Source organism: Phocoena phocoena, chromosome 1, assembly GCF_963924675.1.
Source record: "Phocoena phocoena chromosome 1, mPhoPho1.1, whole genome shotgun sequence".
In the NCBI taxonomy this organism is placed as follows: domain Eukaryota; kingdom Metazoa; phylum Chordata; class Mammalia; order Artiodactyla; family Phocoenidae; genus Phocoena; species Phocoena phocoena.
In genome coordinates, this window is record NC_089219.1 from 107830026 (window position 1) to 107849114 (window position 19089).

A 19089-nucleotide genomic window follows, 5' to 3' on the forward strand; every position below is an offset into this window, starting at 1 on the left:
AAGAAGGTTCCACTTCTGTGTTATCATTAACATCACTGACCATTCCCACAGCTCAGCCATCCTGGGATCAGCTTCCAGGAGCTCCAGAGGAAGCCAAGGGCCTGGCTTCCATTACCAGAGCTGTTTCCTGACTCATACTTGAACTTAGCAAAATGATCTCCCCCTCTCTGGACCCTTCTCTCAGCAGTTTCTTCATTCTTCCCACCCCACACTGCATATATAATAAGGAATGTAACAGTCCTTTTCTATTCTTTGGTAACTCTAAGGGTAGAAAGGAAAAGAGAGGTTCTTTTCCCCTTAATAGAAACGACTTGGACATTTTGATGCTCTTCTGGCAGCCGCACCCTTCTTTGTCCCCATCAATTCCTCCTCTCTTCATTCTCCCAACCTTAAAGCAGTCTTGTGCCCATCCACATAAACCCCGAAGCTGACCCTCATCTTCTTTAGGACCTAATCTACATAGCTGCTCTTTTCCTGGCCAGACCCTGGAGCGAGGCTCTGCAGCTCTCCAGTGGCCCCCTGCCTTCCACGACGGCCCCTCCCCACTCTTCTCTCAGCCCAGTCAGTCTCCACTGCCAAACCGCTGCTGCCTGACCCAGCATAACCCAGCAGGGGGTGGGCTGCGAGAAGGAACTGGGAGGGATCAGTGTGGCGGCCACCAAACAGCAATTCCAGATTTTGGAGGAACTCACTTGCCTCACTCTCACCTAGCAATCTGGCTGGTGAAGGGGCAGGAAGGGGAGGAGACCCAGGGGAAGTGGACCAGAGAGATACACTTTTTCAGTCTGAGAACAGAACTGGGGGGAAGAAGCCAAAGCTGAGTATCCCTTTCTTCCCTCTTCCAGGGATCAGACTTTTCATCCCTCTTTGCACCTGGGGCAAAGAACACTGACTACAGAAGACCATGCACCTCAAATCTAGACACATGGTTTAACACACGATATAATTTTTTTTTTTTTTTTTTTTGCGGTACACGGGCCTCTCACTGTTGTGGCCTCTCCCGTTGTGGAGCACAGGCTCTGGACGCAGGCTCAGCGGCCATGGCTCACGGGCCCAGCCGCTCTGCGGCATGTGGGATCCTCCCGGACCGGGGCACGAACCTGCATCGGCAGGCGGACTCTCAACCACTACGCCACCAGGGAAGCCCGATAGAATATTTTAGATTGTACATCTTGAAGAAAATCTAGGTCTCTCCATCTATCCTTCTTAAAAAAGGTAGTGGACTGAGGAGTCCCAAGGTAGAGAAAAAAGATTAGAGGTGTGTCAGTCAGTAAGAAGCAGATTTGAGAAAGAGAAAGGAAGAATGTCAATCTCCATTTTTACAGAGGGCTGTTTTTCAAACTGGGTCTTGACCCATTAGTGGATGTATTGTAACCAATATTTTTTGATGGAATATAGAACAGAATAGGGTAAATATTATTTCAGGTATGTACACACAGGATGTAAAATGTATTTGTTACTATGGATCATAATCAAAGTTTGAAAGCAGCTAACTTATGGGGCCATTTGTGATCAAAAAGGAATGAAAAAGATTCCTTCCCCCATGCCCCTTTAGGCAGAAAAAACAACACCCGACATCATCCTGCCTCCTGCTTTATTCTCCACAGAGCTGGCTTCCATCCACACCTCCTCTGATCTCATCCATGCTGAGTCCAGGGTTCAGGTTCTCAGGTCTGGGGTCCATAACATCAGGTGAAGCCCCACCCACACACCCGTAGTGGCCAACCCACCACCCACCACAGCCTGTTGGAGGCTCTGGCAACCAGGGATGCTCTATTCCCTGAAAGAAGAAATTCAAGGATGAAACGCACACACTTCTATACCCTCAGTCTCCTCCCACCCATGCCAAGATGCTAAAGATGATCCTCATCTATCTGGACTGGAGAAGATGGCTGCCTGCATAGGGGCAGGGAGAAGGATGGAGGATGACTACACTTTGAATGAGTGGTGTGGGAGTGAAGGAGAGATTCTGGAATCTGTAGAGTCCCACACTAGGAAACAACTGTGCACCGCTATCCCACCATCACTCATCTTTCACCGGCATCTCTCTACCCCAGACCTTAGGAGAGTCATTCAACTCCTCTTTTCTGTCTCCATCTCGTAAGTCAGACCCCTTCAGTCTACCTGCTCACTGATTTCTGACTCCACCCAGTGATTCCCCATATCATGTCTTCTCAATTGACCTCACCTCAAACGCTCTATGCCCCACAGGACTCCCTGGTGTCAGCTACCACATGGGGCAAAAGGAGACTCCAATTTCTATCCTTAAGCCTCCTTTCTCCCAAGCTCCTTCCCTCATCACCCTCAGACCACAACTCACAACAGAGAGATCCCATATTCACCAGGGCACAGGATGCCTCACTCCTCCTGGATGCTGAGGATTCGCACTAGGATATTGTACACATCCTGTTCCATGTAGCCCTGGAGGCAGCATGAAAGAAACAAAAGGAGATGAAGAAAAGGAAATGAGAGAGACAGGAAAGGGAGAGTTTCTATGGTAGAGTAGGATGCTACTTACTCAGTGCCCTCACTTATACTACTTAACTTCTCAACAGCTGTTTCCTAATCTTCACAAGGAAGATAATCATGCCGACTTTTTAGAACTGCTGTGAAGGTTACAACTGTGAATATGGAGCAAAGCACCGGGTACACAGTAAGTGTTCGATTCTTTGTAGTTATTATTATTCCTAATAAAGGAGCGAGCCACCCACCTCTTCTTCCTCGGCGAGGGATAAGCTGGCTCAGGAGGACACTGAGAAGTGGCGCAGGGGACAGGAAAAAGCCTTACAGTCAATCAGGGAATTGAAAAGGAGGGGCAAACACCTCTCCCCCTCACATTCATACATAACTTCTCTCAATCTGCCTAATGATATCCGGAAACCTGGTACTGGGACATCTAAAGTCCAGCTTCCTGAGAGACGAGTCTGTGCAGGTAAGAGAAGGGATGCCAAATGCAATGGCCCCTGGCCAGCTCTCTGCCTCTACCTGCCCCCAGGCTCACCTGAGCAGCATTCAGCAGATGATTCCTATAGGTGGAGATGATCTCTTTGTGGTTCTTCTGGGAATCCTGGGAGTGAGCATCAATGGGAGGTCATGTGCCCAGCCTCTCACACTCACCCTCATCCCCCAAGCATGAGGAACAATGAAGTGAAGTGCTCAGCTGTGCCAGGTAGGCTCCCTTGGCCCATCACTGGCTCAGCCTAGACCACTGCCTAGCCAGGCCTCTGGAATCCCCAGAATCTCTCCCACAGGTACATCACTTCCACTGTGCACCCTCTTCTCTAGCAGTGTCCATTCCCCCGAGGGCCAGACATACCTGCAGCTGTCGGGCAAGGTGAGCATTTTCTCCCCGAACGGCTAGAATCTCCTCTGAAAGCTGCTCCAGCTTCTTCAACAATTCCTTGATCTGAGGTCAAAAGGAAAGAAAAGGAACCAATGAGGCCCCAGTCATTTCCCACCCCAATACCACCCAAAGTCAAGGTGAGTTTCCTTTTATTGGGTATTTAATATCTGCCAGAAACTTTTACACACATTGTCTCACTTAATACTCAAAACAGCTCTTCTTCTGTTCTGAGACGAACAATCCTTCTCTGAGGGAACTATTATTATTCACATTTTGTAGATAAGGTGTCTGAGTTAAGTAATTTGTCAAAATCATACAGCTAATAAGTGAAGAAATCATAATTTGAACCAAGATCTCTTTGAATTCATGGGACACACTCTTAACTCTGTACTGGATCCTGACCTACTTTGGCCTACTGACCACTGAGGGAAATGGAGATGAGTTTCTGTGGTTTGTGAGACTGAGGTACAAATGCAGTTAATGATAACCAGCAGTAATAGGAATAGTGGTAGTAGGAATAATAAAACTAGCTAACTTCTACTGAGTACCAGCCATTTACCAAAAATTGTCCTATTTTAAATATAATGTCTTATTTAATGTAATCCTCACAACAACTCTGTTATTATCCGCATTTTATAGATGAGAAAACTGAGGCTTAGATAACTCACCCAAGATCAATCAGTTTTGGTTTGTTTTTTTTTTTTTTTTGGCCACACCGTGCAGCTTGTGGGATCTTAGTTCCCCGACCAGGGATCAAACTCTGCAGTGGAAGCCAGGAGTCCTAACCACTGGACCGCCAGGGAATTCCCAATCAGTTCGTTTTGAAATTGAAATTCAAATGCAGACAACCTCAGTTCGGAGCCCACTACACTATTTTTTTTGCTCATTTGTCTTTTATCTTCCCCTTCAACACCAACAGAAAATTCCTTTCTTTAATTAGCCCCACCCCACACTGATTCCTATTCTGTATAACATTCCTTCTATTTTATGTCCTTTATAGTCCACAAAATATATATTCCCTATATTTTTTAATCCTTCTAAATTTGATCATGTACACAAACTTTGATAAGTCTGAATTCACTCACTGCACAGGTAGTTCTACAATTACTAAACTCATTTGTAAATTGACGTTTTTGAATTTGTAAAACATGTCTGTCGGAAGCCTGTAGACTTATATTCACCTTTGGAGCAATCATTAGGAAACTCGGGTATCTAACACAACGGTTTTCAAACTTCTGTTTTTCTCTGCATTGGCACCCTCTTTGCCAATGGAAATCTTTTGTAGAGCCCACTCTGACTGAAGTGGGAGGGGAGAAAGGGACTACAGTCCAGTCTACTTCTCTTAACCCGTCAGCAACCCCTAGACCAGGCACCTCCTCAGAACCCTAGCAAAACCACAGCGACTCACCACAGCATCCGCTATCTTCGCAGGCTAATACATTACCTAAGTCAAAATGCCGATTAAACCATAGTACCCCAATGGTGGTAGCCCTGACCACACTGCTTCTGAACCCTGCGTCCCAAATTCTAATACCTAAGCCCCCTTCTCTCTTGTATTTATAACTTACCTCACCTCCAATCTCAATCCCAGACACCCTCAGACCCAGGAGAACATAGTGCTGTCCTTGCAAATGACTGGTGTTCTGTTTGGGGTATTAATCGGACGAACCAAAGATAGATTCCGGTCAGCCAATCCTAAACACACAGAAACCTGCCCTGATGCTCCCTTCGGCTGCCTGGTCTGCTCACCTTGGCCTCCTTGTCCCGGCCAGCCCCGATGAGATGCTCCACCTTCTCTTTCAGCAGCTCCGCCGTTTTCTCCAACTGCTCTGACCGCCCGCGCAGCTCGCTGGCCTGGCGCTCCTGCCCCGCCGCACGCGCGGCCAGGTCCCCGCTCCTGCGCCGCTCCTCGGCCACCGCCTCCCGCAGCCGTCCCATCTCCCGGCAGGCCGTATTATACTTTTCCAGCAGGGCCTTTAGCTCCTGGCCCCAAGCCCGGGCCTGGGCCACCAGTGAGCCCCGAGTTTGCTCGTGCTGCCGCAGACCGGCCGCCTCCCGGGCCCTCAGCTCAGCCACTTCCTCCGTGGCTTGGTAGAGCAGCTGCTTCAGCTTCCTGATCTCCTGGCTCTTCCCGTTCATCGTGGCCTGAACCGCCCGCAGCTCTTCCTCCAGCTTCCCCAGGTCTTGCTCCAGAGCTTCAACTTGGGGGGACGCTGAGGCCTCTGAGGAGGCGCCCGGTTCCCCACATCGGGCAGGGGAGCCCCGCAGCTGCTGGTTTTCCTCTTCTAGCCGAGCCAGCACCTGCTGGGCCTCGCGGTGCCTGGCCACCAGGGCGCTGACGCAGGCCTGCAGCTCCTCCAGGCGATCGGCCGCTGGGCACCGTGCACTCCCCCTGCCCACCAAGTCTGGGGGCAGGCAGTCCCAGAGTCCCCGGAGGCCTCTGCTCTGGGAGGCCAGGCGCTTCTGCAACTTCTCGGTGGCCTCCTTCTCCAGGGCCAGTTCATCTGTCAGCAGCCCCATGCTCCACCGCAACTGCTGTAGCTGCACCTCTGGCTTGGGCACGCACTCCTGCTGTAGCTGGCCCAGCGCCTCTGACTTGGGCACGCACTCCCGCTGTAGCTGGACCTGCGCCTCTGGCTTGGGCACGCACTCCCGTTGTAGCCGCTGGCTCAGGGACGGCAGGTCCCCCTGCAACCACTGCCGCTCCTGGCCCAGCTCCCCCAACTCCTGCGGCAAGTTACTGTCGCTCAGCCTCAGTGCTGACACCTCCTTCTCCAGCTGTCCCTCTGCCAGGCCTCCTCCTGGCATCTGTTCCCCTCCAGGCATCCCTAGAGGCTCTCCCCAGGCCCCAGGAGCCCCTTCCTCCTTCCCTTCACCCTCTTTGGTGATGGCCCCTGGGCCGGCCTTTGGGGATCCCTCTCTGGGCTCCTGGGCAGGGACCTCAGGTTTCATCTGTAATCCTGCTTTTGCCCTATCCAGCCTCACCAGCACCCGCTCCAACCTGGCCTCCATCTTCTCCCAGGCTGCTGCTGCAGCCTCAGCCCGGGACGTCCCCACAGCTCCCTCCAGGTCTGGTCTTGATAAAACCCCCCGGGCTGCATCCTTTTCTCGCCACACCGCAGCCAGTTCCTCCCTCAGCTGTAGCAGGAGCTGGTTCATGGCTGCTGTGTGCACTGGTTCAGCCACTGTGCCTGTTGGTTCAGCCCCTGGGGCCTGGGGCCTGGGCTTCTGGCCAGCATGCAGTTGGTCAGTGTGATCAGGGCCAAGGGCCTGCCCACCACTGGCGGTCGGTTGCTGTCCTGTGGATCTCCCAGTGGTCTCAGACCTTGGGCTGTGGGGTGGCTCCTGTTCTTCTGGTTGGGACCTTCCGTGGGCGTCATACTGGATCATCCCTCCAGCTGAATCCTCAGCCTTCTTGGAAGCTAATACTGGCCTTGCTGCAGCTGCGGCTGCTGCCTGTTGCTGCTTCTTTAGCTCTTGTATGCACTTAGCCAGCAGGTCGAGGGTACAACCCTGCTCCATGCCATCTCCTCCAGGCCGGAGACTAGAGCGCAGGTCTCCCGGAGCTCCGGGCTCTTGTGATAGGAGGATCCCCAGCTCCCGAACCTGTTCTTGAATCTGGCTCTCCAGGCCCAGATAAGCTGCAGATTGAGCCTTACACTCTTCCGTACTTCGCAGCAGCTCCTGCTCCAACTGGGAAACTTTCCTCTGCTCCTCTTCGTACTTCCACTTCCACTCCTCTGAACAGGGATCTTCATCCTCTTCTTCCTCCTGCTCCTCCTCAGGCTCTGCCCTCCATGGGCTCTTAGGTGGAGAACCCACCCGAGGCTCAGATGGAGAGGCCTATGGAGAAAAAGGAACAGTGAAGTATACCCAGGCAGCTAGTCCAAGAGGGCCTTTCTTCTCTTAGACTGTCTCGATGCCCCGGTGATCACTGCCCGGGAGATATCCCAGCGGGAAAGCCTGGGGTGGGTCAGAAGCAAAAGGAGAAGGCGCTTAGGGTCTTACCTGGGATGCAAGATCTGGGTGTTGAACTAACCCCTGACCTACATGAAAAGACATGGGGAAAATGAGAGAGGAGACAGGGCCCACGTGCTTCTAGCCCACACTCTGCCTTCAGACTTTCTCTGAAAGGAGTGGCCCCTCAGTGTTAATCCTTTACCACACATGTCGAATAGGGAAAGCCACCCCTATTTGATGACTCCCTAGCTGTCCAGCAACCTTCGTTTCCTATCTCAGAGATATGCCAGCTCATTCATTTCATTCACTCACTTATTTATTGGACACTGTGCCAGGCACTGTTATAGGCGCCAGGACCTCAATGGTGAGCGAAACAGAGATGGCCTGTCATCTGAGGGGGTTACCGTCTAGTAGGGGAGAGAGAGAGATTGACCATCAAATCACATAAATAGATGTACAACTGCAACTCATAAATGCTAGCAACAGTACTAGCCAGAGTTACCTTCAGTGAAAGACAAGGCTGCTTTGAAGAACTTTGTGACCGTGCTTTTGGGAATTTGGAGTCATCTCATAGCAGCAGCAGTAAATAAGTAAACTCTCAACTAAAGTGACAATTATTATTGCCATGGAAACAAAGGGGATTCTAAGACGCTTCTCTGATTCTAAGGCTATCGAGGAGCATCTTGAAGTTACAAAAGGGTATTGGCTTTACCTCCCAGCCCCTGCCGGTTCAGGGCCCGCTGCAGCAGCCTCCACAGCATCTTGTCTTGTGTGCGTAGAGCATAACGCAAAGCATCATGCCCTGTGCTGTCCACCACCCCTGCATCTGCTCCATAGCTCAGGAGCAGTTCAGCCACCTCAGTGCTGCCTTTTTCACAGGCCAGGATCAGAGCCGATCTATGGGTTGGGACAAATCTGAGCATAAGCTTTTCTCATGGAACCCAGGAGTCCCGGTTTCAAAAAATCCACTCACAAGGTCAGCTCTCACTCAGTGTGGTCAGGAGCACCACAGACCAACACCAGCCAGTGACAAAGCATGAGGCCAGACCAGAACTTTTCAAATGTCATTCCTTGGAGCTGTAGCATCAGAAAGCAGGGGGCCAGTTGGAAGGGCTCCACTTCCATCTGCTTTATAGATTGAGGTTCTGCATAAATTCTTTACGGGGGAAAAAGTATTCCATTGCTTAGAAGATAGTTCGAAAACCAGTAAATTAAACTAGTGGATCCAGAGGTATTGATTCTACTTCCAGAGTCACCTATGCTAGGAAGATGGCAGTGTCAGCAACAGAATAGGAAAGTATAAGGAAAACGTTCTCAACTCACCAAGAGGAAAAGAGTGAAGCAACAAGCAGTGCTCTTCTGAACCACCACTGAGAAGCAGAGAGGTTCCCAAGAAAACAGAGACCAACCTGCCTTCTTCCCCAATACACACACACACACACACACACACACACACACACACACTTTGCCCAGTGGCTCCTTTCTAGATTGGTCAGGGTTGGGATTTGGGGTGGGAAGACGGGGAAGGCTCACTTGTCATTCTTGTCAGTGACATTAACCCGGGCGCCTCTCTGCAGTAGCTGTGAGCAGATAGCTGCGTGACCACCCAGCGATGCAATCATCAGGGGTGTACGTCCATCCTGCACAGATTGTGGGAAGGGGGTTCACGAGGAACCGGGGGAACCAGGGCTTTGACACAATGCAACCAACTCTCCTGTTCCCGCACCTCTCCAGGAAAAAGCCCCAATCCTGGGGCTAAATACTCCTTCTCAGAGGGTTAGAAGCTCTCCAGAAGATAAACCTTAACCTCTCTGTGTGGAAGAGGAGGAAGGGCATGGGGAGAAGGAAGAGGAGGTGGTGCTACACAACCCCTGGTCATGGAACTTGGCTTAAGTTCCATAATTAATGACCATAATTAAGTTCAGAGAAAGCAGCAGTCTCCCCATGTAGGGCCCTGCCCAGCTGCCCAGCTGACACTCACATTATCCAGGACATCCAGGAAGGCTTCGTGATCACACAGGAGGAGCACACTTGAGGCACAGCCAGAGAAGGCTACGGAGGGTTGCGGGATGATCGGGTTAAGGGGAAGCAGGAAGGACACCTAGTCAGACCATGACGCAGCATTCCCTCCGACCATTTCAGCAGTCAGCTCTGGCCTGCTCTTCCCACCAAATGTTATCCCCCGCTCCCTCCCCATCCTCTGGTCCCTGCAGCCCTGTTTCCCACCAGTCCCCTGGCACACACCTGCCCAGTGCAATGGAGTACGATTTTCCACATCTACAGCATCTTCATTGGCACCATGCTGCAAACAGCCACAAAGGGAAGCAGCATGGAGCGTGGTGTTAACATTCTCATCCCATAACCCCCTGTTGGGTCACCAGCTTTCACATTACTGTGGGGAGGGGCAGGAGGGCCATGACTTTGGCTACCTACTAGGCAAGTCCAATTTATTCCTTGCAGATGATAGGCAGCCTTGAATTTCAGCCCTGGTTCATAAACCTAGGGCCTAAGAAAAATCATATTATAGGTAAATAAACATGTTAGGGAAAATGACAACTGAGTCTATGTCTGGTATTTTAGGATCATAACTGGGAAACTTGGAAAGGGCCAGGAAGAACAAAGCACAACATCCATTTGCACAGTGGCCTGTTGAACTGTGCCTTTGAACTTTGGGAGACTTATTTCTGAATTGTCCATATGTCATTTCACATGTATATTTCTCTTTGTACTCCTACACCACAAACTCCTCAAAACAGACAGCAGGCTTTGGGTTTAATGTGAACACCTCTGCCATCCTTCCACCAGCCCATCATCACAGCAGTTAGTCTCTGCAGTGCCTCTGCCAGTGGCTGAGCTCAATACATGCATATCAACTGACTGGCAGTCAGTCCCTGGCAACGCTGCTTTACGACATGCCCTCAAGGGCAGCATTAAGCAGGGTGTCTGCACGTAGCAGGTGTTAAACAAATGTTGGCGAACTAATGAATAAGTGATTACTAGCTCTCTTATTGGGAATGAGAGGGGTACATTTGACCAAATATTGCTTGTGAGCACAAGACAGAGTAAGGCGTCCCTGGGTCCTCCTCTTCCTTTCACAGGAGTAGTATCAGAGGTTGCTCTTACCTGCAGCAGGACCTTGACACATTGTGGCTGGCAGGAAATGGTGGCCGAGTGCAGGGCGGTGCTCCCTGGGAAGCGAAAGAAGGGGAGAGGGAGGGTGGGTGGCCCCAAGCATACCGATGACTCACAGGGAGGGAAGGCAAGAGACGCACATATAATCAGAGGGAGATTAGAGAGAGAGGCTCTCAGCCACATGGGGCCAGAAATTCCTGTTCCCCAAGTGCCTGGTACCTGCGGTGGAGGTGGGAATGGGGGTGAGGTAGGCCCAGCTTGCAGGGAGCAGAACCCCTGGAAGGAGACTGGCCAGAACTTATGAGGAGAGAAGCAGGAGGGCTACAGTTGGAACCTCCAGCAGGGCCCAGCACTAGCCCCCCACCCCCCGACTGCTGCTGTAAAGGGAAAAGCAAGCAGCATGACCCAGTGCTTTAGTCTAACTCACCACCCTCATTCTTGCTGTCGATGTCAGCCCCATTCGCAAGGAGTATAGTCAGACATTCTGTCAGGCCTTTGGAGGCTGCCAGATGAAACCTGCCAGAATCAACGCCGAGAGGCAGAAGGATGAAGGGAGCAGGGGATGAGGAATGGGAGAACCTTAATAAGCACTGCCTACTAAGCTCCGTCACCCCGAAGCCAATCCCAAAAGCAGAGAGGGAAGCTCCCGTAGCCTGACTTTCTGAGAAAGAGAAGCCTATATAAATGGCCTACTGTTAAAACTTCAGAGGAGGCTGGGAGCAAAGGTAGGAATAAGAGCTACAGGTCTCAAGCAATCTCAGCGTACTGCAGGGGCGTCCAGGGAACACATAATTACCTGTAACTCAGCACAGGACACTTAGCAGACTGGAAGTGTCACAGAGTGGGCCAGAGCAGAGGGCTGGACATTTGCAGGCTGACTTGGGAAGAGACAAGGGCTAATATCCCTCTTGTTCTAATCACTCCTTCCAGCCACATGACTCTCATGGCCACCACTGCACTCCTAATTTCTCAAGCATACACACCCTCCTATTTGTACAATGAAGAAATACTCTATTTAGTGTATGTTTCAATTTTCCGTTTGTTTCATGGGCTTTATGTCCTTTTTTGGTCAATTTTGTTGATGTGGGTCATGAGGTGTGTGGACCTCAGGGACAATATCTTCTTCCCCCACTTTTGCAGCACTTGATATGTAGCAAAGATTTATTGATATACTTGCTAATTAAGACAAAAAAGGGCTCTGACGTTGTAGGCGTTTCCTGGTCTTACATCATACTGGGGTTTGGGTTTTTAAAGAGAGCCACATACCAAGGGTGGGGATCAAGAAGGCTTACTTACGGGGACTGGCCGTTCGGGTCTAGCTTGGTGGGTCGGGCAGATTTCCTGGAGGCCAGGGCAGCCACACATCCCACGTCCCCCCGCTGCACTGCCTCCAGAAGCTTCTGATCACGGCGGTTCCATCTCTCCACCTGGTCCAGAGCCACAGATTGCGTGAATATAAGAGGCGGGGGTAGAGTGGAGAAAGAAAAGAAGAACATGTTTAGGATGCCAAGCAAGGGAAAAGGGACATCCCTGAGATCCTTTCAATGTTCCACAAGTCGCTCAGTCTAGATCATTTAGTCCTTCTAGGTGGGCCAGTTAAATAGTCACCAACTCATATGCCACTGGGGACTACTGCCCGTTTTTGCCAGCCCTGGACCAAAAGGTGCTTGGACTACTGAATTAAAAATCATTTTTAAGGACTGAATGCATAGTAATTCAAATGTCTTTTTTTTTTTTTTCCGGTACGCAGGCCTCTCAACTGTTGTGGCCTCTCCCGTTGCGGAGCACAGGCTCCAGACGCGCAGACTCAGCGGCCATGGCTCACGGGCCCAGCCGCTCCGCGGCCCTCAAGTGTCTTTTTATCAGCATTATGATTATTGTTGATGGGTGCACAACCTCCTAGCAATCGTAGCCATGATTCCTTTCCCTTTTGCTCTTTAAGTCTTGCTGGAGCAAACTGAACCAAACTGACCACTCTGGACTGGGTTCACCTTGCCTCTCAATGCCCCAAGCCCCGTACTCCTCTGTTTCTTTGTTCTCAGATATTTGAGAAATCAAGGCACCTAGCTTTGGGTCATAGCTAGGAGTCCAAATACCTATCCAGAGCATCTGTACCCATTGGCTTTGGGGCCCAAAACTAGGAGCAGAGGCACAGAGTTTTCGTTTTCCCTTCTCATACCTATGCCCTGAGGCTAGTCCTTTTTCCCCTTCCACGGCAACAACAACCAAAAGGCAAAGACAGGTCTCTAGCTCGGCTTGAGGAGACAGCTCCCCTCCTCCACCCTTCCCTCCCTCCTCATTTTCCTGGCAGGGAGCAGCTGTCCCAGACAACAGCCATACCTGGGCACGCATTGTTCTACCATGCCAGCTTGACTTTTTCAGGTGGTGGGGTAATTACAATAATTGAAGTATCACAGAACATGAAAGAGCTGTGTAAAAACACCCAGAGCTGAAAGCACGGAAAAGCCTGGTTTGGTCCAGAGAGGAAAGGAAAGGAAAGGAAGAAAGGATGCAAAAATCTGTGGAATGGTGAAAAGGGCCCTAGGTGAATATTTGTCAGCAGGCCTAAGTTCACGGCCTTGTTCAGCTACTTCAGTAATTCACATACTTCAGCTACCTAGAGTAAGTCATTGAACACCTCTAATCTGTTTCCCCATCTATAAAATGAGGAAAATAATAACTACCTCATCATGCTGTGAGTATTAAATGAGCTAACGTATATAAAATCTCTCTGTAAACTGTAAAAAGCTATACAAGTGTATGGCATCCTTATAAAAAAAACAGGAAGCAGTGGGGGACTGGTGGCGGCACATTGCATTTTATGAGGTGTAATTGCAACAAGAAGAGGCTATAGGAGAAGGTGGGGGAAAAAAGGGGTCTATGGAAGCCAACTCATTTTCAGATACATAGCCAGGGCAAATTATTAATCAAGAACAGGAAAGACTTTAAATGCCTAAACCATAAAATTATCTAAGGTAGATGGATTCTGAGGTAATACTCGTGAGGTAATTCCTCGTAGCCCTTTTAAGTGCTATTTCAATTACCCTCTCAACACCCCTAGAAAGTAGTTAGGGCTGATATTATTTTATCTAGTTGACAGAAAAGAAACTGAAGCACACTGAGGTTAGATAACTGTCCAGGGTCACACCACAAAATAGTGGTAAAATTGAGATTAGAACCCAGGCCATCAGATGCCCTACTCTAGTTCTCACCACCAGGCCATTTACTACGGAGCTATGGAAGGTTTACTTATTTTCAAATAAACAGTCTAAGACCACCTCCAGGGTAAAACCATTCACCTTCAGACACTACTCTGTACAAGGAAAAGAGTCTCCAAACAGGTTAATTCTCAAAGGACATAATAAGCAAAATGACTGCTCCACATACCAACAGACTGAGATGTAATAACACGTTATCCAATGCCCCATGGGGGGCCATATCACCCTCAGAAAAAGCAGACAGCTAGAACTACACCTCCACCACAGGACGCCACCATCAGCTGACCTCAATCTGAAGTTCTCTATTTAAAATCCAGATTCTAACACTTTCTATCCTTGTGAATTGAGGCATGTAAAACTTTTTTGAACCTCAGTTTGCTAATAAAGTAACACTATATAAAGCACCTAGAACTGTCTGTCACGTAGTAGGTACACAATAAATGTCAGCCCTAATCCCCATCCTTCCTAGCCTTGCTCGGCACATTTTGGGTGTTCCTGGGCTCAGAATTCTCCATCCAGGGGAGTGGGAGGAAGGGATCTTGATCATATCGGGTAATGTATGACACTCAAGCTGTATAGATGGTAAAGGTGCTTCTTAGCAAGGTAGATAATTCTCTTTCCAGCTAGATAGTTCTAAATCCACCCAATTTACTTCCTATAATCTTGTTATACCAAGAAGAATTTAGAATAGGTAGAAATTCTTCACAGCCAAACCTCTGCAGAGCTAGGGTGAAGAAGAACAGAGGGGAACTTCCCTGGCAGTCCAGTGGTTAAAACTCTACACTCCCAATGCAGGGGGCACGGGTTCGATCCCTGGTAGGGGAACTAAGATCCCGCATGGCCACATGGCAAGTACAAAAAAAAAAAAAAAAAAAAAGAACAGAGGGATGCTTCCGAATCTCAAGATCCAGTCTATTGTTCACCCCAGCACCTTGGGAAAGAGGATAACCATCACAGCCTCAAGGGAGCAATCACCAAATTAATCAGCAGACTCAAAACAAGGATAAGCTTTGTATCTCCCGTAGGATTGGCGGGGGTCGGGTGGGGGGTGGGAGGGTGGCTTTGTAGAAGTAATTGCAGCCTCTCCTTATCTCTGGCCATGTGTCTATTACCATCCTATCAAGGTGGAACACACCAACAGTAGAGAGAGAAACAGCAGAGAGAGTGGGTACCTCTGTAGGACAGGTGAATGGAAATGGAAATGCTGCCCTGGAGGAACCAGGAGCTGTCTCTCAATTTTTAAAATGCAATTGACATTCCTCTAAGCTGATCCAGTGCCTACTGTTTAAAGCTATTTTCTGACTTACTTCCTACATACGCAGAGTAAGCTGCCTATGTAAGGCACCCTCAAAGGTATCCTCTACTTGACTAGATCAAAATGAGATTATAGGAGCTGGCTTTTGTTTTTTTGTTTCTTAAACTTCCTATACGTATTCTGGATGACTTAGATTAATTTTTAAATGGTCACAGATCCTTCAGTCCTTATCTCAATCTGAGGGTGCAATCTGGATCCAGGGGTGGGAGCGGGGATGGAAAGGGGCAATCTTCTGCCATGACTGGGAAGCCAGGCTTTGGGGGCGGTCAGGAAGGCTGTCACACTATTTCTCTGACAAACTGGTTCAGAGCGGTTAGCCACCCAGGGAGTGGAGGAATTTATCATGAGAAGTGTGGGGAAGTTTCAAGAGGGAACAATTTACAGCTTAAACTGGTCTATTTTCAATCTCGTTGGATCCATACCCTGACTGAGGAAACACTTTTCTTTCCAGCTAAGTAGTTCTAAATTCACCTAATTTACTACCTATAATCTTGTACTAAGAAGAGTTTAGAATGGGTAGAAATTCTTCATGGCCAACCTCTGTAGAGCTGGGATGAAGAAGGACAGAGGAATGCTTTAGAATTCCAACATTCAGCCCATTGTTCATCCCAGCATCCTGGAAAGTAGGTATTGACCAACAATTGGAGAATCAGGATGAATGAGATAGTTTCCCGATTCCTAAGGAGCAAGCAGACTCCACAAACCTGAAAGGGCAGGGCAATGTGGAGGACTTTCAGTAACTAAGAAAGAGTCCATATGAATAAGAAAATCCTGAGTTAAGACATTCCAGATAGCCTCAGTTTCTGGTACCTTTAGTAGTCATTCGGTAAATGCCTTTTGACTGGTTGATTAATGTGTGGAAACTAAGTGCGGAAGCAAACATTAAGTGGGATGAGAACAGGCCTCAACAGAGTTCCTACTCTTGCCTCGTAGGTCACTTCCAGGCTTCTGTGGCCTGCCCGTGCAGGGTGAGCTGAGCATTTCTCACGTTTGCTCAATGAATGACACCACAACGTCAAGTTAGGCTAAGCAATATTACTACAGGTAGTTGGCTACTTCACTTCAAAATGAACTGTCATCCCAGTCTCCACACAAAATTTCATCCCTAGATAGGGGGTCTCTCTGTAAGAGATCTTCAGAGAAGAAGAAGCTATACCCTCCCTTAGCCACTCCCTTCTGTAGTCTTCCTCCCTGTGTTTTGTTCTGGGAGAACATGGGGAGGACAGTGACTTCTACTGGGAACTCTCAGAGTGAATCCATTTTATCCTCTTCGCCTCTCACCATTACCGTTCCCCAGCTCAGTCAAAGGAAGCAGAGAGTATATAGGCCCTAAACAACTGGGTGAGGGTCTAGAATGAAGGAAGATTGTGGGGAGAAGCAGGCAGAAGGCCTTGAGTGGCCCAAGAACCAGTATGATGACCAGGCACTGCAGTGAACTGGCCAGAGTGGATTCTGCAGGCAATTTACCCATTCCTTGGGGAGCAGCCAGGCAACTGTCCTCCTCTGGCAGTGCCTGTTGGGCCGGCCAGGCCGGACTGCAAGATTAACCTGCAGAGAGCAGGCAGAAGGAGGTCGGGGAGTTGAACAGCCACTGGACAGAGAGGAGCAGAGCTTGAAGGGGAGAACAGGAGAAGGCTGCTGCTGTCAGAGCACCGACTGGAAAGAGGTTTGGAGTGATGTCTGAGAGCCAGTGGTGGTGATGAGAGAATGGAAGTGGAAGTGGCATGGGGTGAGATGGGGGCAAGGACAGAGAAGACTCTATGAGGAAGTGCTAGGGGAAGGCACGGGGCTGGAAGTACTTGCTGGACTGAGAGCAAGGATTAGGCCATATAGGAGGGCAGGCTTGTGAGGACAAGGCAGGGCTGGTAAATGGGGCGTGGGGCAGTACTTGGGAGACAGAAAGGGGCTTGGGGCTGAGCAGGGGCTGGGGATAGGACAGATACTTGAAGGTAGTTCAGTTATGGGAAACAGAGAAGAAGTAGAGAACATAGCCTTTGGGAGGGGGCAGGGGCTGCCGGAAACATATCATTAGTTGGGGGTGTAGATGCTTGGAGGACAAGAAAGGGCCAAGGGAAAGGACCTTGTGGGAGACAGGGTCTCGAGGAAGGCAGGGCGGGAGGGCTGCACTGCGGGAGCGGAAGAGCTAGAAAGACCGATAAAGAGAAAAGGCGACGGTGCGTGGAGATGGGACTCAGGACTTCTGTCACCACAGGGCTTGGACCCCAGCCCCATGCCCATCCTCCCAGACATTGTAGCACATACCGCCACCTGTGAGCTGGAGCAGGAGAAGATGCGCTTCATAGCCGGGGCCGGGGCCACGGGGGGACGGGGACGCGCGGAGAGCGGGGTCACAGGTTCCTGAACCCACCGGACTCGTCTGCAGCTGTGTAAGAGAGCTGTCAAAAGCAAACCGGGACCCGCCCCAGGGGGGGCCACCCCGTTCAATCAGAGGCAAGAATCCGAGGGCTGGTCTTAACACTCCGCCCCTGGCCCAGCCTCACTCCGCCGTTGCGGAGACAAAAATCCTACAGTCTCCGCCTAGGCTTGGTCTCAAACCTCACCCTCCCAAACCGAACCCGCCCCCAGCTCCGACCTGCTCAATCGTAAAAGGGACCTCAGGTCCCCAGACCCGGGATCCGGCTAAAACTCCTCCCCCTGCCCCGCCCCGCCCCTCCCCGCAGTTCCAGGCTGCGGCTCCACCCCAAGCCCCGCCTCAGCCCCGCCTCAGCCCCGTCCCCCGGAGCGCAGCCGCAGGAGTCTCCCGGTGTGCACGCCTCTTAGAAACTGTCGCATTTAATCACTGGTGACGAAGATTTGATTCTATCCAGAGATATTTGCCGACTTAGTTACCTCTGCTTCCTCCCCCCATTCCGCGGCCAAAAACCCGGGCACAAAGAAGGATTTGAAGAGAGCAGTTTGGAAACGGGAGGAGATTGTAGTGCCGAGCAAAGGACCGAGCGTGGATGATGCACGACCCACCGCAACGTGGAGAAAGGGGACCAGGCCTGATATCCCAACGCACCTCTACGTTAGTAAAGGGCACAGGGAGAGGAGCGACTTTTTTTATTCTAAGCATTCCCTTCCACAAAAATACGCACAAAACCGTCTTCATTATTTCCACTGCCCTTTAAATTCAGATTCTCAGCAATTCGTGCTTGAACAGTCAGTCTACCCGTCTCTCTTTTCTCCTCCCTTCAGCCAGAGAGAGCACACTCAAATGCATATGAAAGCCTACAGGATAAAGGTCAGAGTTCTTAACTTAGCTTACTAGGCTCATCAGGAGCTGCACTCTGCCTGTTCAAGTCTCATCTCTCACTACTTTCACAGTCTAATGCTCAGGCTGCTCCAATCTACTACAGTTCCCTTCCCGACTGGTGATTAATCCTCCCTGGAATGCCTCCTCTCACACTTGGTGGCCCCTCAAGACTTTTTTTTTTTTTCTGTAAACTTTTAAAGTCCCTCCAACCTCACCTAAAAAAGTGTGCCTCTTGTGTGCGACACATTTCTAATACTGATATGTCGTCTAGCAACCAGCTCTCTGTATTTTCCATTATATGTTTACATGTTTGTTTCCCCTACTAGACTGGGCTCTTTGATGGTAGGAGTTGCATTTTATATTATTCAAATTACCTAGCACATATTAGGTGCTTAATGTCTGATGAGTGAATGAACAAAAGAATGAATAAAGGAACAAAGGAGCAACGATGAGAAGAAAGCAACACCTGTGTGTCTGAGGAGAGCCTGGTGTTTCTACAGTTGCTTCTCAAACTGGCTCTGCTTCAAAGGAAGAAAGAGGTAACAGGCTTTTTGAAGAACAGGTTGGGGTTAGAGAAAGTCCCATTCTGGCGCTGAGGAAGAGAGAAGACAGGGATCTCTAGGTGGAGAAAAATATTAAAAGTGCTTTTTTAATCATGTGGAGAGAGAATTAGATGAACCAGTCCTCAAGGATACCCATCTCCCTTTGCAGGCTGACTGGGGATAAAGAGGGGAAATCTGTCAACATAACCATGGCCTCAGCCCTTGCCCCAGAAACAAGTGTGCTGCATAAATGTTGATCAAACTATAGCCTATATGAATTGTACTAAGGGCCACCATGGATCCTCCTGCCACAAAATAACTCA

At 49.8% G+C, this 19089-nt stretch overlaps 1 protein-coding gene across 2 annotated transcripts; it reads right to left on the reverse strand.

Moving 5' to 3' along the window:
• Positions 1–1581: 1581 nt before the first annotated feature.
• On the reverse strand, positions 1582–17269 carry ANKRD35 (ankyrin repeat domain 35). Of its 2 annotated transcripts, XM_065883529.1 has the most exons (15): positions 17231–17269; positions 11732–11862; positions 10863–10951; positions 10427–10491; positions 9548–9605; positions 9285–9355; positions 8837–8943; positions 8016–8200; positions 7352–7389; positions 5969–7186; positions 5093–5890; positions 3317–3406; positions 3002–3067; positions 2321–2421; positions 1582–1780 (listed from the first exon to the last, which is right to left on the reverse strand). In XM_065883529.1, exons 1-14 carry the CDS (start codon positions 17267–17269, stop codon positions 2359–2361), a joined length of 3018 nt encoding a protein of 1005 aa, XP_065739601.1. In that variant the 3' UTR covers positions 1582–1780; positions 2321–2358. The 2 variants fall into 2 exon arrangements, with proteins under 2 accessions (XP_065739601.1, XP_065739610.1); XM_065883538.1 differs by lacking the exons at positions 1582–1780; positions 10863–10951; positions 11732–11862 and having other exon boundaries at positions 2359–2421; positions 10427–10453; positions 17237–17269.
• Between the last annotated feature and the right edge of the window lie 1820 nt (positions 17270–19089).

What these genes read in the sequence shown, in the direction of transcription:
- ANKRD35 (XM_065883529.1), bottom strand. Translation starts at nt 17,269, where the DNA reads ATGAAGCGCATCTTCTCCTGCTCCAGCTCACAGGTGGCG. An exon ending in GACCCGAACGGCCAGTCCCC is followed by an intron (nt 10,952 to 11,731) that starts GTAAGTAAGCCT and finishes TGATTCTGGCAG; the next exon opens with GTTTCATCTGGCAGCCTCCA. An exon ending in ACCCAGATCTTGCATCCCAG is followed by an intron (nt 7,187 to 7,351) that starts GTAAGACCCTAA and finishes TTTTCTCCATAG; the next exon opens with GCCTCTCCATCTGAGCCTCG.